The sequence below is a fragment of the Chinchilla lanigera genome, unplaced genomic scaffold (genome assembly GCF_000276665.1).
Source record: "Chinchilla lanigera isolate Chin_1 unplaced genomic scaffold, ChiLan1.0 scaffold00028, whole genome shotgun sequence".
Lineage (NCBI taxonomy): Eukaryota > Metazoa > Chordata > Mammalia > Rodentia > Chinchillidae > Chinchilla > Chinchilla lanigera.
In genome coordinates this window covers 20,527,801-20,552,700 of record NW_004955429.1, presented here as the reverse complement: position 1 = coordinate 20,552,700, position 24,900 = coordinate 20,527,801, and the positions used below count along the sequence as shown (strand labels likewise).

General features: G+C 53.0%; 1 protein-coding gene across 1 annotated transcript in view; it reads right to left on the bottom strand.

Annotated features, from left to right (window-relative positions):
- Frmd4a (FERM domain containing 4A) overlaps positions 1 to 24,900 on the bottom strand; it is a gene marked incomplete at its 3' end in the record, with an annotated part of 571,102 nt that continues 546,202 nt past the window's right edge. Inside the window, 7 exon segments of the mRNA XM_013515429.1 lie at positions 1 to 248; positions 1,121 to 1,288; positions 1,902 to 2,139; positions 4,721 to 4,777; positions 7,062 to 7,290; positions 10,104 to 10,226; positions 13,429 to 13,562. Coding sequence (XP_013370883.1) covers positions 1 to 248; positions 1,121 to 1,288; positions 1,902 to 2,139; positions 4,721 to 4,777; positions 7,062 to 7,290; positions 10,104 to 10,226; positions 13,429 to 13,562 — 1,197 coding nt within the window.

Below are 24,900 nucleotides of genomic sequence, written 5' to 3'. Positions count from 1 at the left end.
CCAGCGTGGAGTAGTTGGCGTTCATCTGCGCCGGGTAGTAGTGCTCCGAGCTCGAGTGGCTGGTGCACGACGAGCAGTCGTCCACGGGGTCCGAGCCGTTGCTGCTACGAGTCCGCGGGGTGTAGAAGTCGGGGCTCCCGGTGTCGTTCTCCGAGCCCAGGAGCTTGCCCTGGGACTCCAGGCTGGAGCTCCGGTGCCTAAAGTGCAGTGCGAGGCTGTGCAGGCGCGTGGGGCTGATGTCCACCGACCTGCGGGGAGACGCGGCGGAGTGGAGCGCCCGGGCGCGGGGCCCGGGGAAGGGTGCGCTGAACCTCAGGCGCGGGTGGCCCTGGGAACGGGATGCGTTCCCCGCCCCCCACCCCAGGGGTGGAAGGGATCTGCTGATTGCCGGGTCGCCCTCGGTCCCCCGGGGGCGGGACTCACAGGGTTCCTCTGAAAAGTGTGGGCCACAGCACACACCGTGGGAAAAATACATAAAAATACGATGCCGTAGATGGAGAACGAGACTCGCTCTTCTGTAGACTTAAGGTCTATAAAGCGGCCCTTTTTCTAGGTTAAAATCCGGCAGAGGCCCTTTCATAAATACTACCAAATAGTAACAAAACATTTGTTAACAAAATGTTACCACGAACCCCGCCTCGGGGGCGCCCCACTTCCCGAGCGGACCAGGGACGGTGGGCTGGGGGCCGGGGCCCTTAACGACGAGGGCACCGAGCAGCCAGCGGTCTCCTCGCCGTACAGGCAGAGCGGCGACCGTCGCCCAGGGTGGAGCTGGAAGCCCTGCTAGTGGCCCCCTGTGACCTGCTTCCAGGTTCTTTTTAGTCCATGAATGTGTGAGTCACTGATGCCGTAACTGTTGCTCTTTTCTTTCGCTCTCTTATAAAGTTACACCAACGTGGGCTTCAGTAGGAAGCTGCAAGGGGCATGAAGGTCACCCCCCCGGCCGGGGCGCCCTGCCTCGGAGGCGCAGTCCTGCGACCTGCTCCGGATGCCGGGGCTCTAACCCGTGTGCCCCGACGTGCAGGGTGGGCTGCAGCGGGAGAGAGACTTTACCTGCCTCGCGCACAGCCAGGCCTCACTGGCCCCCATTCTTTGGCCGGGCCCGCGGGCCGGGGCTCACCTCGTGGAGTGGACGTAGTGGGGGCTCCGGACGCGCAGGTCGGGCGTGGACGGCATGCTGGACTGCGCCGTCCAGGGTGGCAGGCCGCGGATGGGACTGTTCTGCAGCGAGCCGCTCCCGCCGCCTGCTTCCGCGCAGCTTCCGGTGCTGGGGAAGCGCTTGTGGCTGCTGCGGACCAAGGGAACCCCGCTGGTCACCCCGGGCGGCAGCAGGGCGCCCTGTGGCTCCCACACTCCCGCCCAGCCCAGGCGACGGGGGGCCGGGCCCTCCTGGCCCCCTCTGGCCGGCGCAGTGGGAGTGCGAAGCCGCCTTCTCACAGATTCTGTTTTCCAAGAGGTGCGTGCTCACCCGTGGGGCACCCGCTTGGAGCGCTTAGGGCGCAGCGAAGGGGAGTGAGACAACCGGAGACGCAGCCCGGAAAGGCTCCGCCGGCCACGTAAGAGCCGGCCGACGCTCGGGCTGCCGCCCCTTGGCTCCAGGGCGGGGCCGGAGGACGGTTGAGAGCGCTGACCGCGTTGGGCCGTCGGAGTGGGCTCTCACGTGCCATTCTGGGGCACAGCTGCCCAAGATTTCCTAACGAACGGCCGCGGAATTTAACTTGAGAGCCATCTGCCAGCGCGTCCGCTGTGAGCCCAAACCAGGTGCCCTCCGGGTGACGAAGCTGCGCCTCCTCGGGCTGGGCAGCAGGGGGCGCGGTGAGAGCGCGGGGCTGGGCCCCCGGGACTTGGCGTGGGCGCCCGAGGGACGGCGCTCGGGCCCCCGCGCCTTGCGCACGACTCACCTGGAGTGGCCGTGGGAGGAGCGCTTCTTGACCTTCTCGTAGGGCTCATCCAGGGAGGACTCGCTCCACATCTTGGGCTTGATGGGCGACTTGTCATAGTCGCTGCGGTGGTAGTGCATCTGCCGCAGGCCCTCCAGGGACTGGGGCGGAGGGGGCCGGCCGTGCGCGGGCGGCCGCGGAGGGAGGCCCTTGTGAGGAGACTGTAAGGGGGATATTGTGCTGGTGACCTGAGAGTCTTCTGCGCAGAGACGGAAAGACAGAGAGGACTGAGCAAGATCATCCTGTCCCCGAGGCCGAGCCCGAGCCCAGCGCCCCCCGGCAGAGTCCCTCCTGCGCTTCACCCTGTCACTGAGGGCCCTGGACTCCCCGCCCCCAGCTGTCCAGCAGGCCCGGCCCAAACAGCGGCCGAACTCACACTCCAGGCACGCTCAGATTCAAAGAGGAGTGTCGCTTTGTGCGATGTGCGCGTGGTGCTGGGGATCGAACCAGGACCTTCACACCGAGCTACCCCTCCAGCTGTACTCATCCGTTCATTGATTTAAATTTGTGCACAGGGTCTTGCTAAGTCACTCATTTGCCCAGGCTGGGCTCAAACTTTCCATCCTCCTGCCTCAGCCTTCCAGAGTGCTGGGATTCTGGGTGTGTGCCACTACTTCCGGCTGAGGTATCACTTCTGATTAGACATGAAGGAAGCCTGAATCTTAATTATACATCTGCAAATGCTTGCTCCATACCGAAGAGCAAAATGTAATTATTTACTGCAACTCTGCACTTCCTATTTTGGTGCTGGGGTGAAAGCCAGGGCCTGGTGAGCGCTGAGCAGGCGCTCCTACTCCTGAGATCCCGGCCGGCTGGCCTGGCTTTCAAGAGACAGTGAGCGTCTGATTTACTTCGGGAGCGGGTGAGCTCCCCGAGGTGCTGTCTGCTCTGTGCAGCGCTGCGGTCTCTGGGCCAGGTCGACCGCTGACCGTGGGTGCTCAGCACACGTGGGTTGGAGGGAAGCAAGAGCGCATAGCAGACACGGCAGGTGTGACTGTCTGTTGGATCTGGTTATCCACCTGCGTTTTTCCAGAGCTACCATATTTCCTTTGAATCTGCTCTAATAGATTTTAATTATGAACTGGCCTTCAGGTTTTTGGAAGGAGAAGGGCTAGTTTCCCCTGCCTTAGGGGAGTGAGGCTGCTACTCGGGTGTGCAGGAGGACATCCGGAGCAGGCCGAGCAGGTTAGCGGGGGAGGCGCTGTCCCGAAGGGACCTGAGGGAGTGCAGGCAGAGGAGCAGGGAAGGGTCCGGCCAGGGAGGCCAGGAGGGCGCGTGGGCACTGGGGACAGCCAGATGGCAGTGGGAGGGCGGAGCAGGTGGCCGCCCCACTGTGCGTGCTGCATTGGGCAAAGCCAGCGGGCAGGGCCTGGAATCCCAGCCAGAGGAGCTGGATCTGTCCTTGATGCACAAGAAAGCCTTGTTTCTTGGCAGGGAGGTACAGGTGAGGACTGTGCTGTCTGGAGGCCATCCGACCTGCAGGTTGGCCGAGGAGCGGCAGGGGGCCCCCTCGACCTGGGGTGGGCCCGCAACCTATTTTCAGCGACTCCTATTTGTGCAGTGTAATCCAGCCCCGACCTTGAAGCCGGGACATGTGGTGAACTCCTCTGCCCCACAGAATGGGCATCGCTCTGGTGTCTCACAATGAGCCCGTGACATCATCTGTTGCTCTGATGACTCCTCTCTTCCCAGGGAACCTCACTAACTGCGTCTTGCTCCCTTCCTGGGGGTCCTGGGGCACCGAGGCATCCCCAGGGCCAGGGTCTGGATATTCACAACAAGCCGCCCCAGTCCCTGAGAGTCCACATCTTCGCCTCCGTGTGAGAAAGCGAGACAGTAAAAATACTACAGTCTGATTGCTAATAACAGGGCCACTTCAGCTGGGTAAATAACTCACCAGGCTTTCCCCACATCAAAAGCAATCATTATTATTATTGCAATTATCCTTATTACCCTGACTTGGGTAGGCCTTTTATGTTTTCCATCTGAATAGCCACTGATCACTGACCCCTGAGGTTTCCCTGAAGGGCAAAACGTTAACTGCCACTTAATGTATTTCCATATAATTAAGGCCTCCCAACATTTTGGTTGAGGGAGCCACTTCGGAGCCTTCTCAGATAGGGTTCTGTGTTGGGATTCCTGCCTCCTAGGGGATGGTGGTGGGCGTGGTGCTGGGGACAGGCTAGGGGTTCAGCTTTGGTTTTCTAAGCATCTCCGAAGAACATATCCTGGGAACTTCCAAGTTGGAAGACTTGAACAGCAAATAAGAAGATAGTTTTCAAGGCCCGACCCTGTGTCTGCAGGGAGATCTCACCTTTCTTTGTCTCTTCTAAGAGTGGAACAGGGAGTCAGTCTGCTTCCCTCTATACCCTCAGGTCCCCCCCATCGGAGTCCAGTCCTTGACCTGTGATCTGAATCCATTTCGACTTGTGGTCAAAATGGATTTGGATCAACTCTTTCCTCTACATATTCTGAATACTCAAACGGAAACTACGTACAGAGTATAGATGCTCTGCTCAGTTGAAAATGTGGCTTTGGCTGCTACAGAGTGAAGCACCATTCACTGGGTAGCACCTCGAGAAATCCTGACGTTCCAGTGAACGTGGCTTTGGGGCAGAGAACACCCGTCTCCACCCGGGGGTGACCCAGGGAGGAGAAGGCTCACAGCACCTGGCTGCCACCTCACCTAGCTCTGCCCTTTACATGTCCCCATACTCTGCACAGGCCAGAGTCTGTTTAATCAGTGTCCCATCTTTTAAAACAGGAAACAGAAAACCTACCATCTTCAAGAACAAGGGCATCAGAGAGGGAGCTGTCTTCACTGGCGATATTTCCATCTGGAAGCCAAAAAAAGCCAAAGTCCCTGAGGTTAGCACATTCTAGAAACAAAGCTCTCTCTGTAGAAATAGTGTTTACCACCAGCGCAGCAGAGCGAGCACCCGTGATCTGTATAAAAACGCTGATGGGCATTTCCTTTGACCGCTCCGCGGTGGGTCGTTAGCTCACCCTCCCGCCTGACATGGCAATGCGCGCGCTCTTTGTGCCTCTGCACTTTTATTTGTGGGGTACTGCAGTGAGAAGCAACTGACTGTCTAACACAAAGGCAGCCTGGTTAAGCCTGTCACAGCGAAAACTCAGGGCGTGTGGTGCCTGGACCACGGGAAGGTGACTGCTGTTTATTCTGCAAATGTGAAACCAGGGCAGGGAGCTTAGCTTTGCTCACATGGCGATAAATGGCTTCTCAAAAAACCCCCCAAGTCATTAGCAGAGCAAACAAGTGCGCCACGCACAGGGTCTCTCTCTGAAGCTTATTTTCAGAGGCACCATTCAGTCAGCACTGGCCTGGAAGGAGACAGTGGAATGAGCCTTCTCCGTTCACCACGGGGAAACTGAGGCGCACCCGGGAGGAAGGGTCTGTCTGAAGCTGCCCTACTCTCCCAGCAAAGTCAGCAAAGGTCCGAAGGCCTCGGAGTCCAAGCTTAGGGTTTTACCTTTTGAAATAAAAACCCATGCTAAGGAACTAAGAAGAACCTTCCTCACTCCCAAACTGAGTGGGCCTTAGTGACCAAAGCCTTACTTCAAGGAATCAGCAAAGGTGAGTTCTTGAGCAGATTAAAAAACAAAGCTGTAGGCACGGATGAAAGGTTCAGGAGTTGGCACAGGTAATGGTTGGAAAGACCACCCTGTCGGTGGACCCAACACCGCCGCGGCCTGCCAGGGAGGCCGAAGAGCAGGCCCCGCTGTGGCCACGGGCAAGCGGTCACCCCGCACCACCCTCCCCGACTGTAGGCTTCGCAGGATGATTCAGGGACCGGGAAGGCCTAGTGCCTTCCAGGGGATGGAGAGGTTCGAAAGAGGGGGAGGCAGAAGGGCCGGCGGCTCACAGCCCTGCTAGGAAATGGGGCAAACCACGGGGTCTTGGCCAAAGACAACAGCGAGATGGAGAGGGATGGGTTTTCGGATTTCCTAGACACAAGGGTCTTTTTCAGATGGCCAGCTCCTCGCTCTCTCCCTCAGGCAGAAATTCACTTCATTCATGTGTTTGATAGGAACAACTGGGGACAGGGCCTTGACTCTAACCCTCAGCACTCCCTCCCCCCACCCCAGTCTCTTTCTTCTTTCTCTCCATATACACGCACACAGATAGCATATCAGAGTTATCGCTGGAAGTGTGTGGCTCAGTGATGTTCCATAACTCACTACTGTGTAATCCTCGGCACCAACCATCCTCTGTTGGGATAACATTTTCATCTTCCCAGGCTGACACGCTGGCCCCATTGAACAGTGGCTCTTTGCCCCTCCTCAACCCCGGTTCCTGGAAATCTGTTTTACTTTCTGTTTTCCTAGCACAGAAGTATTTTTAAGCATGCGGACACTGGGCAAAAATACGTGACATATATTTTCAAGAATTTGCTAATTTAGAAAAAAATGATTATCGAAGTGAGGGGAGACTTGATCTTTGTTGGTAGATTTTTGGGTATGTTCTTCTAGAGCTTACCAGATATCCTCGCCTGGATTCCTAATCCCGGACCGCAGCCCTAGGGCAGACCCTCGGAGAGGGACAGTCCAGTCTTACCAAGCTAAGGCTCTTGGACAGCAGGCCCCTGAAAACATAGTCTAGGGGGACAGAGGGCTAACTATGGGGGGACAGAGGGCTAGACTATGAAAACATAGTCTAGGGGGACAGACAGCGGAGGCCCTGCTGCTGGGTGCCCCCGCTTTCCCTTGGCCCTCCAGACTTGGGGAGGGGTGGTCAGGTCCCCTGGAAGGGCAGTGTCTGGCTAGCCCTAGGGTGGCTGAGGGTGAGGCTGTCAGCTTGGCTGAGTGCGGGCGAGGCGGGGAAGTGTGACTCACAGCTACAGGCTGATGCCCAGGGAGGTCTCAGCACTGAGGCTGTGCGCAGTCCCTGTCCCCCTGGGTCCACGGGCACAGACTCCAGTGCCGTGATTTGGTATCAGCCTCTTTTGCTTTACAAAATCTTACAACTGGACGGTAAGGCACAGGATGGGCAAAGGCTATTTAGGCCAGGCGGGAGCTGGGCCTAGGACCACGGGCAGGACCAGTGTGCGGCTCGCCGAGGCCCTGCTTGGCAGGGGGACAGGGCAGTGGGGTGGCACTGACCGTCTATGACCAGTGAGGCCCTCTGGGTGGGCTTCTTGCCAGACTTGATGCGGTTCTCGTTGATTGCATTCTCGATCTCCTGCAGCTTCCTCAGTGCGTTAAGGTAGGAGGTCTTCCTTTGCTTCCTCAGTTTTTTGCTGACATTGGGGTCACTGGCCAGGCGGCGGGCAGCCTCTGTGATCTGGGACTGGATGGCAAACTCTCGCTCCAGGCGCTCCAGCTCGGCTTCCTGGGGGAGGGGAACACCGAGGCTTTGCACGGGGGAGACGCTGAGCTGGGAGACAGCCGCCGGCCCCTCCCCTGGCCCACAGCCCTGCTCCAGCGAGAGGCATGAAGACCAGGCCTTCCCGCAGATCCAGAGCCCGCTGGCCACCGTTGCCTTTCCACCTGGAGCCCGATTCCTAGAGTGATCTCCTGGGATTCTTCCCATGTTTGCTCACGCGCCTGCGTCTCCCCCGTTCTCCCACACATGCCCCCCTCTCACATATTCTGTTCCCTGGGGTGGGTTGTGCCCCTCTCCTGGCATCTTCTGGGAGCTGCTCTCCGCAAGCTCCGGCTGTCCTCACGCCTGCCCGTGCGCAGAAACCCTGCGCCAGCTGTGAGCCGCCCTCTGGTAGGCAGTGGAGGAGCCGGTTTCTCCCTTAGCTCCTTGGTTGGGATCAGGATCTCCTCCCTCCCTCCCTCCTGGGGAGCTCGCTGCCACCTCTGTCCCTTCCTGGGCTGGCAAGAGTTTCCCTTCACACCCGGGGACACTGCGCGTCAGGCATGCCTGGAGGACCGCGAACGGCACCCTGGGCAGCGTGTGTGCTGCGGGCCCCGGCTGAGCAGCTGTCTGCAGTGCAGATGTGTGCACATGGGCTGCTGGGGCAGGGGGAGGCAGGGGGAGGCAGCTCACGCACTCCTGTGTGAGGGTTTGGGGCTGATGCAGAATCCCCCCAAGTCTCAGGCTGTCCGTTTTCTGATCTCTTCTCAGTGAAGCCCCTCTAATGGAAGCTGGCTGTAAGGAGCACCTGCTACGTTTAGATTTTGGAAGCGGGCTGCTCACCCTCTCAGTAGAGCAGGGGCCAGGATCCTGAGCACCGCCCGGGAGCTTGGAGAAGATGGGGACTGGCTGCCAAAGCCCAAGCCTCATAAACCCCAGCAAACGCATCGCTGGCTGGGCTTCTCCCAGGATCCACTGTAGCCAGAGAGGGGAAAACAAGCCTCCGGCCCTGGGCAGTTCCCAGAGACACTAAAGTCTGACAGGAACCGATGTAACCAGAGGGGGGTGAGCACATTTGTGGCATCAACGCCCTTCCCACTCGGTAGCCCATGAACTAGTCCTGCCCCGTGCCCACCATGCCAGGCAATGTTTCTTCCAGGGACGACAGTCCCTGCCGGATTTCACTCGCTTCTGAGCACTTTAAGCCCAAAGGGGTTGGGACCCAGGAGGGAGAGGAGAGGTGAAGGCTAAGCGGGAATATTTAGATAACAAAATCTTCCCACCCGTCCAGCGCTGTCCACATACGTCCTGCCAGAGGGAGGAAGACACGGACCTGGACTCCTGCCCAGCGCTTCCAGGGACAAAGACCTTCTGTGATTTGGGCTCTGCCGAGCAGCTGTTCCTGGGCAGTTACGATGGCCTTGGCCCAAGGACACCCTGAGTTTTGTGGGAGCTCAGAACAAACCTTGACCCTTTAACTTGCCAGTGGCTCTGTGACCAGGAAAGGAGGTCACATTTCCAGGGGACCCTGGAGTGGTGACACGCCCAGGGGCGTCTCCTGTTGCCCAGGGGGCCTCTGTGGAGTGGATGGAGTATGGGGCACTGACTAAAAGTAGGGGTGTTTTTTAGAGTTTAAGTGCAAGGCGTCTGCCTAACGACAAGGGGAGCTGGCGTCCCTCAGGAGCCGCAGCGACCGCCTGGACTCGAAAAGACCTGACTGCTGGTCTCCCGAATGACCCCTCCTCCACTCTTCCTCTCCACTTGAGCAGCTAATGTTTCCTGAGCCTCACGTGGGAGCCATGTCTGGAGTGTAGTGTGTTTCATACACCGGCTCATTTATTCCCGGGGTGACCCAGAGCGTCAGCATTCGGAACCTCACAGACAGAAGCAGCTGGGAAGAGCGTTCCTTGGGGTGCAGTGCTCGGGTCTGCAATTGTGGCTCCCAGGAGAGTCCCCAGCACTTCCGTGGGCCCAGGGCACGTGGCTGCCTGCTGCCTTCACCCTCGTGATGACCGTGTGTTGCGTTGCGTGAAAACATGTTTCTCCCAACCACTTTCTGAAGAGACTAAAAACCCTCCATCCCGTTCCTGCTGCCTCTCTCTGAGTCCTCTGAGTCCTGACCTCCGAGGCCTCTGTCTGTTACCATGGTCATGGGCAACACTACTCACAATACATTGGGCGTGACACTCCCTGAAGGTGACCCTGATCCAGCAGCGGGTGCACTCGCCCTCCATTTCTCTTGGACTGAAGGTGGACACTCGCCACCCAGCCTGAGGCGCAGTGGTTTTTTTCTTCCCCAAATCTGAATTCTTCAGCCCAGCCCCCATCAGTGCTCCATCCAAAGAGGATAAAAAGCAGTGAACATGGCTCTGTTGAACATAGGTGAGGCCCAGACAGACCACACTTGTGTCGTCGCGTACTCTGAGCAACCCAGTGCATTACGATCACAGGGGGCAGCAGTGATCTCCCTACTTCCGCCTACGGACACACCTTCCCCTTGGTGTTTTCTCCCACCCATCAGACATCAAGCACAGCTCTGATAACAAAGGGCTGGGACCCCTCAGAAGAGAAAGGCCCATGACTGTCACTGGAACGTTCTCTCCAGACTTGACTTAGCCACCGGCAGGAGCCTGGTAGTGTTAGGCAAACAACTCCAACTCCAACATAAGTCGAAATGCCTACTAGGACCAGAAAGCTTAGCCTACCAAGGAGGCCACGCACTCATCATGCAGCTCACTCGAGCAAAGGCAGAAAGGAAGGTGCAGGGACCGCGCAGCTGGGAGTCCTAACAACTGAGGAGAACAAGGATGACAGAATCCAACAGCAGAGGAAGCACGCACCTCTCCCTTGGGCAGGATCTTCTGCTCGTCCAGCTTGAAGGCTGTGCCTATTCTTCTCCGCACAATGGGTGGCTCCTCCCCGGGGTCCAGAGGGTATTCCACAGGGAGTTTGCCTGTGAGCTCCTGCAGTGAATGAAGCACATTGGGAGAGACTGCAAAACACAGCAGAGGCACGCTGGTTGTCTAAGACACACACACACACACACACACACACACACACACACACTTCAGTGCCCAGCTCAACAAATAGATGAGAAGCATCAGCAGGAAGCTGCACCCAATAAGATCTCACAAAACGAGCTTTCATCTCTCTAAAACGCGTGCGAGTGCTCCTGTCTCTACAGACCAGCGGCATTCTGCGGTTTTTCCAAAACCAATTTCTGTCAAGCAAATAAAAGTCCACTGCACTTCGTAATGTTCCACCCTCGTTCCTACGTGGATCTATGAGAGTCCCGTGTGCCTCCTGTGCACCAGGCATGGCCACATGGTAGGAAACAGCATCCCCTACCATCTAAGTTCAGGATTCCTTTCAGATGTGTTTCCTTAGGAGGAGTGGTATCTATATGGCCGATGCCAGAAAAGTACACTACTACACAGTTTGAAGTGGAATATGGGTAGTAATTATTTCCTCTGGTCAGTGCTGAAGGGACAGGCTGAATTCAGAAGACAATTTAAGAGTTTTGCGCCAGGGATATAGCTCAGCCGCACAGTGCCTGCCTGGCGAGCGTGAGGTCGTGAGTTCAATTCCTGGTACCAAAAGAAAAGTTTTAAGAAACTGAAAGCGTAATCTATTTGATTAACAAGACTTCTAAAAAAGTGTTGTGATTTGGGCTCTGGAAACCTAATCGCTATGTGTACAATGATAGTGAGCTTAGGCCGCAGACCTCAAGGAGACCATGACCCTGGGTCCAGGCTGAGGATCTTGGCAGTGACTCAGGATCAGGCTCTACATGCGGGGTCACTGCCGAGCTGCGTACATATCAGTGTGAGGCAGTGCTGACCGCACTGTGGAGCCAGCCATCACTTCGGGGACAGAAAAGGCTGGGCGAGCTGCCTGTCCCTCAGCGGCAAAGCGGGCATGTCCGGGCAAGCCGCGCCTCTGGCTTCCTATCCCAGAGCAGCACGGAAGCTGCACAGAGACTCAAGGGCTGCTGGGATAAGGAAGGACTCCGACTGGCCTGTCGGGGACATTTGTCATCCACACGACACGTTCCTGTGCTGGGCCGCCCAGTGGTGGTGGGACTCGCACCAGTGGGGGACACTGTGGCCGCTTCCCACCCGTGCGCTGAAGGACCCGGAAGCACAGGTGGCACCCTCGTCTCCCGCGCCTCTCCTTGCGCCTGCACAGCCCCTGGACTTCAGTCCCCCAAGTGCGCGGCTCCGCGTAGAGCACAGTGGCCCTCTGAGTCTGAGTCCACACTGCAGCGTCCTTCCCTAGTTTCTTTCTTTTTGAAAACATGGCTCAGATGTCGCCCAGGTAGTTAAGTGTTTACGCTACAACTTTTTAACTGGCTCCCCTCAGAGTCTGTCCCTAAATAACGCAGCTTATGGAGGGGTCTACCTTGTCAGGACGTTTTTGTTTTGCATCTTCAAATGTATAAAAAAAGGAGAGTGAAGTTGTTAACACTGTCACGGATTTAGAAGGCTAAAGTGTCTGTGGTCTTCACATGTATTTTTCACCCATTTTCCACCAGCTGCTCGAAGCTGCCCGAGTCAAGATCTTGGTTCTGCAGACACTTAATTTGATTTTGTGTGTAACCAGAGCTGCGAGGCACGAGATAATTTAATGCCCTGCTGCAGGGCCTCTCTCTATATCCACCGAAAGCTCCCACGGTACCCCAGTCTGGCCGCTCTGCTCCTCACGGGTCAAACAGAGCTTTCTGGCCCGGGAGCTGAGAGGTAGCTGCCTGAGCAGAGTCAACAGCAAGGGCTCCCTGCCCTGTCCGACAGCCGTGCGGGGAGATGCTGGCGGAAGTGTCTTGTTGGGCTCTTTCTTCTGCTCGTGTTATGATTCTGTTGTCAACACTCTTAAGAACTGAGAACCTTGTTTTCCTGATTCTGCCTTTGTTTTGGGGAGCTACAGGGAGACTTCTGGAGCACAGGCTACCCTTGCTTGGACACGTTCCTTACCTCTCCTAATGTGGATTCCTTGTTAGGTTCAGGGACTTTTCCTTTCTTAAAATCAAAACAAGGCTTTACAAATTACTGAAGGCAGACACAAAAGCCTGTATTTTTTCAAGCCTTCATGCATATTCTTTGTAAAAATGTTGCTAATATTAACAGTATCACATAGCACATTCCCCCAGCCAAGCCAATTGCTTTCCTGAGATTTGCAATGGATTTGTACTAATGTGGTTCTGCTTTGAGTGGGCTCCGGTTTAAATCAATCCAGACCATAATTAAGCCAAGTGGAAATGTAACGTGATCTCATTCTGTGGCCCTGTGTCTCCTCTTCCTCTGCAAAGCATTATTACCTGGGGGAGGGGATACACCCCTGGGCTGCCTGGGAACCCCTCCTCCTCCCCTTTCGGAACTGGGTCCCAGCAGAGCTCTTTGTCCTGTGGGGGGGGACCTGACCACGCCTGGGAGCGCACCCCCGCCCCACACTGTGTTCATGTCCACATGTGGGCGCACACACGCACACAGCAATGTGAATTACACAGACCCCTAACAAAGGGTCACGGCACTAACAGAAGAAAGAAATGGAGGTTTCCATAAATACAGAAGTGGACCTCAGGGTCCTCTATATGCTCATGAAAATCGAGCCTGGCCCAGTCACAGGCTGGAGGAGATACTGCTTTCCACAGAATTGAAACCTATCACTAGGCCACGATTTCACTTTTGAAAGACAAGTCAGAGAGACAGCAGACCCCGAGGCTTGCAGGGGGTCCTGTGCACTTCGTGTGGCAGCCTGGGTCACGTGCTGACCACCACTGATGCTTCGTGATGCCACAGACAGAATATCTCCAGGAGAAGAAAAAGCAGCCTGACAGTCCAGGCACAGCGTCTTGGGACGGTGGTGCGGGTCATTCTCCGCAAGAGGCAATGTCGTACGAGAACGTGCTTTGTCAACTGTGGGAAGCATGTGTGCACGGATGGCGGCTGATTGTGGCTTGACATTTGGCCGCTGGCGGGTCCTATTTAGGGTTCTGCACAACCAGCTTCAGCAGGTGACTGGGCCCCTCAACAGCCACTGGCTCAGCTCCCGACCATGCTCATCATGGGGGGGGTGTGTCCAGCATTTGTGAGAGCCCCCACCTCCCTGGGACATCTCCCGCTGTCTCAGGAGGGGGACATCGCAAACCACACAGATGCAGCTGCTCACCGCCTCCCGCAGACACAGCCTTTTCAGTTCCTCCAGCCTCTGGCGCAGCGTCTCCTCCAGCGCTTCCTGCCTGGACTTCAAGGCGGCCAGCATGTCCTTCTTGGCCGATTGAGAGCTGTCTGACTCCTGAGAACCTGCCAATAAACAGCGGGGATAAGAAGGGCAGCTGACAGGGGCCGCACATCTGGATCACTGGTGAATTTAGCTGGAGCCCACACCGTGGAAGTGGATTTGCCCCGTGGGAAAGAGAGCAGGTGCTCAGCTTCCACGGGGGAGGAGTGAGCTTCAGCACTGCCCAGAATTTATCGCCGGTCACAGGACCGGCTGGGAGACTAACACTCCTGAAGAAGATATTTGTCTTTCTTGATTATCTTAAGATATGCCACATGTCTGTCTTAATCTCACTAGCAAATTTTAATACATTGTACACAATGAAAAAGGAAAGTTCAAGCTCATGATTCTGGTTTTCATTTTCTTTTGTCCGCTTCCAAGTGCTGATTTTAATTTGCTTTTACTTAATTTTTTGAGTTTTTGCTTCGTGCAAACATAATGCCTGCTTCTCATAAATTTTTGAAAATGTAGGCAGGTATAAAAATAGTCCATAAACTAATCACCCAGAAATAATTACTGCTAGGCATTTTCTTTTGCCCTTTTTTTTTGCGCATATGTATATTAAAAGTACAATTAGAATTTCACCATATTTTGTTAACTTAGCGCTGGATCACTAACAAACTCCCTCCTAGTAGAAGTTATCCGTATTTTTTCTGTGCTTTCCTGGGTAGAATATCTGTGTGATGACGCCAACAGCAGGCTGTTAGATGTGAAACCTTTGTAGAAGAAGGGAAACTGTGAATCAAACAAAAGGAGAATAAACTGAAATGCCAACAGGAAGAGTGTAGGTGAGACCAAAAGAATAATTTCTCGACTGTAATGTTTAGACCCTGAAATATGTTTCCTGCAGCGACGCTCCTAGACCTCTTTGACCTTGCTGGGTTAAGGAGGGCACACTGCCTTCCGGGAAAAGGACAAGCTGGTGATTGCTTTTCTCATGCCTCCGGTGAGCAGAACTGTTAGAAATGAGCAGGTGATGTTGTGCATTCAAGGGGTCCAGGCCATGCTGTTGACAACAGTGGCAAACCGCCTCGAACGCCTAGTGAAATCAAGCTAATTAAAGATAGGCAAGATCCCTTCCGTGAAAATTATAATACTCTGCAGGGAAAAATTAAAGACCTAAATAAATGCACTACGGTCCTGGATTGGACAGTTGGTATTTTAAAGATATCAACTTGCCATGAATTAAACAGAATATTCAAAGCAATTCCAAGAAAAGTCCCAGCAGATTTTTTTGGGGGGAAGGGGGGAGTAGGAATTGTATTTCCATATGAAACAACTAAATTTTTGGATGGTTCAGCGACCGTGTGACAGATGTGAGAATAATCCAGCTGGGATTCCCAGAGTCAATGGTTTGGTTTGGTTTCTTCCATGGTAACAAAAACATCTGAATAAGAGCCACAGAAAGCTCAAATGAACGCCTATACCTTTGAACCAAACAGCTCTGCTATATTCACCGCCTCCCGCACCCAAACGCACCATCCTACTTTTATTTAAAATCTCCGGGCAGGAAACCCACATCCCTTCCCTCGCCACGCATCTAGACTCTTCTAACCCTAAACGTGAAGATCTCGTAGCACATAAGTACCTTTTGGCTCCGTGTTGGCTTTGTTCTCTTCTTTCCACAGCCCATTTGAGCTTGAAATTGAGAACATCTATCACTGTAGGAACGCACCATCTTTACACCTCCCCGGGAACAAATAAATATGAGCTTGAAAGCACAAGCAGGTAAATGTCATCTGTCATACACTTGGACGCTATAATTAAATTGTATCTCATCCTGGAAAAAAAATCTAGTGCCTTTAAATTGTTCATTCATGGAAGCGACCTTCTGAGCTCTGAATCATGTCTGTGGCTCTCTTTGCTGCAGTTTGCTATGCTTCCGCTACAGGTTTCCAAATCCAATAGCAAAAGCTTGAGCCTCACTGAGACTCCATGACCTCATTCGTGCCTCTCAGGTACTAAATCTATATGGTGACACGTTCATGTAACACATCCTGGGTATTATTGCAGGCTCCCCTTTTCGAAATGGTTCAGGTTTTCCAGCTCCGTAAGTCAATTACCCTGTGCTTATCAGCACTAAAATATCTCCAGTCTATATCCATCTAGTGTGACAAGGCTAAATCATTATGAATCTTAATCTGGTTCTCTCAGTAACAGTCGCCAATCCTGCTTGAAGATACGGGGAAATTTAATGAGGTACTCTCTCCTGTCAGCTAAAAATTTAATAAGAATGTAAAATAATACTGCAAGGAAGTAAGACTTGAGATTTAAAAAACAGGCCAGGGGAAACTCAGGCCCAAGAAGATTAAAGGATTTCTAGCTCAAGTGAAAAATTCAGTTTTCCCTTTCACCCCTGCCTAACCTCTCAATAGGAAATGGTGATTTTTTAAGTCAAATCTAAGAATTAACCCTATTCAAGAACAGCAAAAATCACATTATTAAACTCTAGGAGGAAAAGCACACAACTTTTGGGTGACCGGGTCTCCAGTTATGGGACTAGTTAAGGTTTGGCCTTTAGTTTCAGGGCTCATTAATGCTCCCTAAATTGCTGCTTACAGTAGTGAGCCTAGATGCCAAAGCTGCATAGGATGGGCAGGAGTCTTGGCAGCCCCGTTGGCTCCTGAGTCCTTTCCTGAAGCTGACTCCTGCCTGCCTAACACTGTCTGGCTCAGCTGTGTGCACCTTTAGGCTGGAAACCTCTGCAAGAGGGACCTGGTGCCTGGGGACCAAGTCCCCGCAAAGTGACCGAGCGAGCCTGCTGTGGACGTGCAGGTCGGTGTTAGTGGTAACTGACAGGCTGAGTAGAGGGTGCAATAGGTTTGGGTTTGATGAAGTCTAAACCATGTGACCCAGGGGGGAGTTACCAGCCTGCCCGCCTCGGCACTCAGCACTCCCTGAGATCGTGCATCTGGGGCACTCGGCCCTGAGCCTGGGGCAGGTGAGCCTCAGTCCAGCGTAGAGTCAGCACAAGTGCACACAGAGACACACACGCAACCTAGTAGAACTAGAAAGAGAGAAACCACCACAGGCCCTCCTCTGAGGTGCTCAAGAGGAGCAGGTCAAAGAAAGGAACTTCACTGGTGATTTGGAGCAGGCACTGGGCTCCAAAGCTCACCTGCACCCAGGAGCAACACAGGTGCAGGCAGTGTTTTCAAATTACGTTTCTGGGGCCCCTGGATTTGCAGCTATGTCCTACCATGGACAGAGGTGGGAACAAGGTCTAGGAGACTCGGAGAGGGTCTCCAGGCCAGAGCAGCTCCACACTAACCAGTGTCAGCCCTGGCTGTCAGACTGGATTTGAGAGAGGCCCCAGTGCCATTACCTCTGGAAAGGGGAGCCACTGTCCTGGGGCGGCGCGTGTCCCAGCCGCTCTGTGTCGCAGCGCATGTGAAGTGAGCCTGAGGCTGTCACCCACAACTAAGCGCATGTGGCCGCCATGAGGAGAGGTGGCCGAGTGCCCAGTGAGTTCCGCAGAGAGAGAAGCTCAGGGGCACCTGGAGGAGCCCGACTGCCCCGGGACGCTCCTCACGTCGACACCCCTCAGCTTTCCTGAGCGCGAGGGCGGGGACGAGAGGGGAAGGGGGAGCAAGGCCACCGGAAGTCAGAGGGTGGCAGTTCTCTCTGGCCGGCCTCCTCTTTCGCCTCTGGAAGAGGCTGAGCCTCAGAAAAGCCCTGGGTGTCAGGTCAGCGCTGGGCTTCCAGTTAAAGGGTGAGGAACAGGCAGACTGCGCCGTAGACACAAGGAATTTAAATCAGCATCTAGCTTGAGGGCTGCAATGGGCAGTCTCCACCCCTGATGTACTCACTGCCAGTTGCGGGAACATACAAGATCTCGTCCACGTTCTAAGTTGAGCCTGTTAGAAGTTAGAACAGGTTTAACAGAAGTTAAACCTGCTGTCTTCGGGAGGGGCTGACGGATAAGACATCTGGGTTTTGTGCTACTCAGCAGCGGGAGAGGGGTTACTCACCTCTACGAGCTATCATATTCCTAACCTATAAAGTGCCCTGGATACCTGCCAAGATTTCGCCAAACTTGAAGAATCTGTGCCTTAATAAAAACTGACTCAGAGAGCTCTCTGTTACTGTCAGCAGTCACTGCTGCAGTTTTTACAAAAAGGAACCATCTACAGGGCACAATCTGCCTTCCTCTTCTCCCCACCCAAACCTCTGGAGAAGACAAGGGTTCTGACACATCTGTCCTCTCTTTCATTTACTGAGATAGCCTCCTGCGGTTGGGAGGGCAGATCTAATTAGCATCCGGTGCCTAAAGGATTTTCCACTTTCTCTCATCCACAGGCCAAAGCAAATATTTGTAAGGTTGAATGCCAAATGGAGTTTAATCGGCGCTGTCTTTAAGATTAATGAAGTAGGGAGATGGACGGACACCTTTACTCTATCTAGAAGATAGAACTTTCAAGGTGTACAGACGGAAGAAATAGTAGCCAAGTGCTGCTTAGAGAGATGTCCGAGTCTAACGAGTTGACAGAAGAGTCCAGGGAAAAAGCGAGGTGTTCTGAGTATTTTTGAAAGATACACAGAACGCATCATTTTTGGGGGGTAAGGTGTCAAGCAGTGTTCAGCAACACTTAAACATCTAGGAGTGTGTGAATATTTGGCAAACACAGCTGGAACTATGGCCTCCCGGAGCAGAGGTCTGCGGTGCGGTGGCTCTGGGCTAACAGCGCTGCTGCGTTTCAGCTGTGCTCGCGACAAGCTCCAGGTCTCAGGCAGGCCACACAACCTCTCCCGGGTTTCAGTTTCTTCCCCTGTACATCGCGGGTGAAAACCTGAGTTCTTTTTAAAAGTTGGGAGATGAAGGCTCAGAACCTAGGAGGTGCCGTGTGAACACCGGGGGTCATTCTAGTTACAGAGTGTCCCAGGCTTCGTTAGGGGGTGGCATCTCAATTTCAGAGGACGCCACAGTGCAGGAGAGGAAGTGGGCAGGGTGGACAAGCAAGGACACATGGTCCCGTGGCTCAGGAAGCTCAGGAGAGGATTTTTACAGGGCTTCTCCTGCCACACGACCTTGGGCCCTGGCAGAAATGCCATCCTGTGTTCAACAGGAGATCGCAAGCACACAGAGAGGCAGCACCAGGACTCCAGCTTGGCTCTGACGGGTCTCCTTTGTCCCCATGTGGAAACTCCTGAGGATGGAGGGTTCAGTCTGGGTCACTGCTGGGTGATCCCGTGAAACTGTGTCCCCTGCCCTCCTGCCTGCTCCCCTGTGAGGCTTTTCTCATGGAACTGCGTGGATCAAGAGGTGGAAGGAAAAGCAGATGCAGCCAGGGTTTTTCAGAGCTGCAAAGGAAGAGAAATCCCGGGAGCTCCTTCCATAGGCAGGGCGGTGGGCAGACCCAGGGGTGGGAGCAGAAAGGGCTCTGGCCCGGGAGCCGAAGACCAGCAAGGCTGCAGGACTGGGAGAGGCTGCCCGTGCCAGGAGCCAAGCAGGTGGCTGAGCCTGGATCGCTGCTGACCGCCCTCTCCTTTGAGGAGGCCAGGCTCCCTCTGACGGACGGCTAGGAAAACTCGTGTCAGATTCACTCTCCAGCAAAGCCTTCCTCCCCATTAGCACCAGCGGAGTCTGACTGATACTAGATTGAGAATATAATCCTTTGGCTTTGGTTATTTTTTGAGCACATTTCAATTTCAATCAGAACCCAAAGGATTTCACTGAGATAGGTCACCAATAATCTGACCAGTGGGGAGGTGAAAAAGCTGGCCATAAAAAAGACAGCCTTGTTGTGGTGCATGTTTATAATCCTAGCCCAGGGAGGCTGAGGCAGGAAGATTGCTGTAAGTCCAAGGCCAGCCTGGAATATACAGTGAGACTGTCTCAAAGAAGCAAAATCAACCAGCTAGCCAAACAAACAAACGACAGTCCAGTAAGGCATGGTGGTGCATGCCTGTAATCTCAGCACTCCGGGAGGTTATAAATTCAAGGCCTGTCTGGGCTCTTAACAAAACCCTACTTCAAAATATAGTGAACCCCTGAGTTTCGACTGGCCTCATATAAGAACAACTTGGGTTATGACCTGAATTTTAGGTTTTACTTACAACCAAAGTCTTGAGTTTTGACCCAAATGCCAGCCACTTGTGCAGGTGTAAACAAAGACTTGCAATGCCAGAAAAGCGTATGTCAGCGCATGTAAGCATCTCTGAGCCCAGATGCATGTGTTTGGAGACATGATCTCGGTCATTGCTTTATATAATTGCTACGATTACTTAGATCAAAGTGGCCCCCCAAAAGCTAGAATAGAAGCTAAGGAAGGAAGGCAAGGTAAAGAAAGCAGTCACAATTGAAAACAGTGTCCAAGAAATAGACAACCTTAGATGCGTTTAGTTCTGAAAAGGTTGAGCCCTAGTGAGCCAGAATCAGGTCCTAGAGGGCTTCAGGCTCTCAGGAGAGAAAGGACACCAGAGGGCCAGATTCCTGATGTCCTATGGGAGGGCACTCTCCTCCCAAACAATGCCCACCTTCCATTTCATCCTCCCTTCCTGCGAGCCAAAGGTGTCAACTTGAATGTTGAGTGCAGTGTGAAATTGTTGTTTCTGGTAAACTAAGTACATTTTATAACTTTGGTGAATACACTACAAAAGTTATTGGTGTTTCTGGTAAATTATGAACATTATACCACCCTTTTTATTATGAAAAGGTCAGTTAAGGGGTGCTTTGTGGGGTTTGGAATGCATTATGGGTATTTCCATTATTTCTTATGGGAAAAATAGCTCGACTCACAACCAACTTGAGTTACAACCAGCCCTTATGAATGAATTGAGTTCATGAGTCAAGGATCCACTGTAAAAAATAACTAAAGAGTTGGGGATGTAGCTCAGTGTGAAGGCCCTGAGTCCAATCCCCAGGACCACCACCAAAAACAAAACAGAAAACAAAACAAAACAAAACAAATCAAAACAACCACATCACCAGACAGCAAGACTAAGTGTTTTGTTCAAAGCCAGAAAGTCATTTTCAGGGAGTATTTGGAAATCCTTTGGGAGAACCAGCCAACACTATGGACATTACTGGAGCCCCTGGAGCCGCCTCTGCTGCTGCTGGCTTCCATTTTCCAGCTGGGATGTCCAGATGTCAGGCCAGTGGGCAGCTGCACACAGGGGCGGATGTGGAGGGATGTGGGGAGAAGGAGCAGCCCCCCTCCGGGCCAACACATGGCAGGGGCTGCTGAGCGGCCACGATGGAGAATGTGCTCCAGTTATGCAATGACCCCCATGATTCAGCAGCGGATGGAGAGTGCATCCCGCCGACCTAGGGCGGAACGCTAGGACCAGGCCACTGTTGCAGAGAGCGGAAGGGGCACTTCCCTCTCTGGCAGGAGGTGGAAATCCTCCAAAACATGCACTGCCCCCCAAAGAAAGCATCTGACGTCCTCAAGGCAAGGGCAGGAAATGATTGTCTGTCTGTGTGGACCTCTAAGGGGGAGAAGTAGAACAGTAATGATAATGATAGCAGAACGAAGACGGCGTGTTCCCCGCAGATCTGCCAAGGCCGTAAGGAAAAGCTTCGGTGGACACCCAGGAATGAATGTGGGAGGCAGGAGGTCTGAACTCTCCTTTATGATAAAGAGACACTTATTTCCCCTGACAACTCAAGGGTGAGTCCCTTACATCGAAGAGCCCTCCTAGGAGACTCGGGGAACCAATGCCACCCTGCAGATGGCAGGGTCACCGCCGGCCTCTGGGGACTGTCTCGGTGGGTTTCAGCATGACTCTGAACGTGAAAAATGCTCGCACGGGAAACTTTTCAGAGGGCTTAGAAATTTTAGAAATAAAAGAGTCACCTCAGAGGGGACAGAAATCGAAGCTCTTTGAAAAGCAAAGCACTCAGTTGACAGCTAGGAAACTGGGGATAGCTTTGCTTGTTAGGGAGAGGCCCCGTCTCAGCTGCCCCTTCACTGAGGGCGAAGGGTACAAGTGTCATTTACGGGGGGCGGGGAGAGACTGAACAGTCAGTGTTTAAAACAACAGCATCTGGTGAAATATCTAATTGAAAAGCAGTCTGCAGCTAACTCATATGGTTCCCATTCTTTTTCCTTTTTTGCTGTACTGGAGAAGGGACACTAGACCTTCACATAGGCTAGGCAAGCGCTCTACCCCTGAGCTACATCCCTGGACTTTTAAAAATTTTTATTTGAGACAGTCTTGCTAAGTTGCATAGCCTGGCCTTGAATTTGTGGTCCTCCTGCCTCATCCTCCTGAAGAGCGGGATCACAGGCACGTGCCTGTGGGCTGGGCTCCATTCCTTAATCTGAGGAATGAAGGAGCTGATCTTTCAGGCTCCAGGCTTGTCATTCCATCGCAGTGGGAAGGTTTAGGAATTGACTTTGAGCCTCGGTGATCCGGGCGCAGGGGAACTCTGACACAGAGCTCACCCATGTGAGAGCAGACCAGTCCTCCGAGAGTCAGAGTAAGATTTCTCCTCTGGTGTTTAATTACAATCACATCTTTAGAAAGTCATTCCCTTGAATACACACTGTCTCTCAGTCCTAGTTTGCTTTAGTAGGCAAATATTCCTTTACTAGTAACACCCGAGGATATAAATATAGCCATATAACTGACTTTGTTAGGGTTTTTCCCCCTTTTATTTATTTTTCCTAAAATAGGAGCAGAAGCAGCAACCATTCTGTCTCCACCTCAATTTCCACTCAGGCAAGTCCTGCTCAAACGAGTCCAGAAACATCCACCACACAGACAGAGCTCCTGTGGGCCTCGCCGGTACGTGGTCTGGCATAAACAAACCCTGGGCACTGACTCCTTTGGCAGCGCCTGTTGGGCCATGCCCAACAGCCGAGTTGAGATTATGACCAAAATTAAGGCCCTTGGAATCCTGCTCACCGTTAGACCTAAAAGGAGAGGCGACAGCCGGATGATCACAGAGACCTTTAAAAGGCTGGAGAGAGTCAGGAAGGAAATAGAGTAGGGGCTAAACAAGGAGAAAGGATGAGGACAATAACAGAGTGAAACAAAAACATTGTGTGATTTACACCAGGCTCAGGCAGTTGCATTCTAAGCAGGCTACAACTGTGACCCAGAGCTGGCAGGCGCCGAGCAGGTCACCTCCCTGTACGGAGCGATGGCAGACAGCTGGCACCCGCATTGTTGTATTAGTTATTAATAAACCTCCCCACAATGGGAGGAAGTGCTGGCAGGCCGAGCACGAGAATGTGAAAGCAATTCAGTAATCGGTGTGGACGGGTCGGGCGAGGCTGGGGCGCGCTGAACATACTGTGTTTTTCCCAGAACGGAAAGTGGCTGCAGGTTTTGTTGTGTTTTTATTGTTTTTAAACCAAAGCTCCACTGCCACATTCTTCACCATCCTGCTGATCACACTGGGGATGACTCAGCTGCCCCTCACCGACCACAGAGCCAAACCCGATTTATGTGCGAAATGTGTTGCTTTGTTTTGCCCCTGTATTCCCACGCACCACGTTGCTTTGCTTGGTGCCCCTATATGTCCATCCAAGAAGCTCACAGCATCTCATCCATCCGTGTAAGACAGGCCAATTACACATTTTGTTTGGGTGGGAACACAACAAGTCATCTGGCCCTGTAGAGCTCTGGTACTTTGTCGGGGGCGGCGCTCATTTTCCTTAAATAGCTTGATAGTGAAAGTCTCCCCCAGCCCTTGTGCTGGCACTGAGGGGTAGAGGTTCTGTGATGCAGATCCCTGGAAGGAGGCTTAGCGCAGACCTCAGACCTCTGCTTTCAGACAAGCTAAAGGCCAGGCTCGTCGGCTACGAAGACAAACGCGGTGGTGGGTAGTTTTTGTTTTGTTATTTCCTCCCCTCCCCTACCCTTCCAATCTTTTCTGGGATTTCAAGCAGTAGAAAGGGGAAGGAGGAATAAACACTTTGAAGGTCCCACAGAACAGATTCTGAGCTCCTTTCATAAAAACAACCCTGGAAACATCTTAACCAAACGGTGTGAAGTCATAGCCATTCCTGAGCCTTTTAAAATGTGTCAGCGGAGGCTGTATGCACGAACGCGATGGGTAGAGGAGCCTCCAAGTGCAGAGCCGTATCTGGGCTCCTACAGAACCCAGCAGGTGAAATGCCCCCTGCTTTGTCCCTCTCCAGTGGCCCATCAGGTTTACGGCCCGAAGGATTGAGCCCACACAACCTGCGGCTCCCTCTGGGATGGACGCCACCTAGGAGTCTCCACCAGCAGGGTGCAGGCCCCAGCCTGATTTCTCTATTCTGTTTTAGTTTTGAAATGCTAGCCCCTGGTTCAGGACATTAGAAAGCATGGACCTCTGACGTCTTTAATAGACGTCAGTGACATTTCTTCACTTCTGTAGCATCTGAGGTCTCAGACATCAAGAAGAGGATTTCCCTGTAATCACATGCTCCTAAATAGGAAAAGTGCCTTCAGCGTTACTAATAGCATAGAAATAATTTATCTCTGTGTTGCATTAATAAACAGTATGCAAACTTTGCAGAGAGGGGTTCTAACTTTTTCAATGTCACAGGCAGACCTAGCATTTTGGGAGTTAGAAAAAATGTTTTTTTTAATTTTTTTTTTTAAGGTGTGGGGATGGAAGCCTGGGGCCTTGCACACGCTTGGCAAGCCTTCTACCATGAGCTATACATCCCGCTCTTATTTTTTATTTTGCAACAGGGTCTTACTAATTGCCTGGACTTGAACTTGTCATCCTTCTGTGTCAGCTTCCCAAGTAGCTGTGGTTATAGGCAGGTACCCACATACCTGGTTAAAAAACAAGAAATGATAAAAACAAAGAAAACAATGTTTATATCTTGGAGCTATTACAGGGCTGTCACAGGGTCAGTTATGGTACATAGGAGGGCAGAAGGATGAATGAAGGACAGGGACAGGGATGGCTGCAGCAGGAGTCTAACTGGACACGAGTGACTGGGACAGTCTAACGCCAGCGTGACTGGGGCTCACAGTGCAGTGTGGGGAGGGCTCTGAGAGAGCCCAAGGGTGCCACACAGCTGGGAACGTGAAGGACTCTGTCAACTGATTGATTGATTGATTGAACTCAGGGTCTTCACACTGAGCTACATCCCCAGCAGTTTTTTACCATATTTGGAGAAAGGCTCTCACTCAGTTGCCAAGTTGCCCAGGCTGGGCTTGAAGTTGGGTCTTCCTGCCTCAGCCTCCCAGCATGCTGGGGTGTAGCACATGTGGGACTTGCTATCACTGTGTTTCCACCGTCAGTTCATAACTATGTTGTGAGCACCTAGCAGGGTTAAGGAGGAGGATTTTCAGTGGTGATGAGGGAGGCTCTCCCTGCTTTTAGGAACTTTTGTCAGACACCACTGAATAAGAATGGGAAGGGAATCAGATATTGGGTTGTCTATGTTACATTTCTGAGCTGGAGTT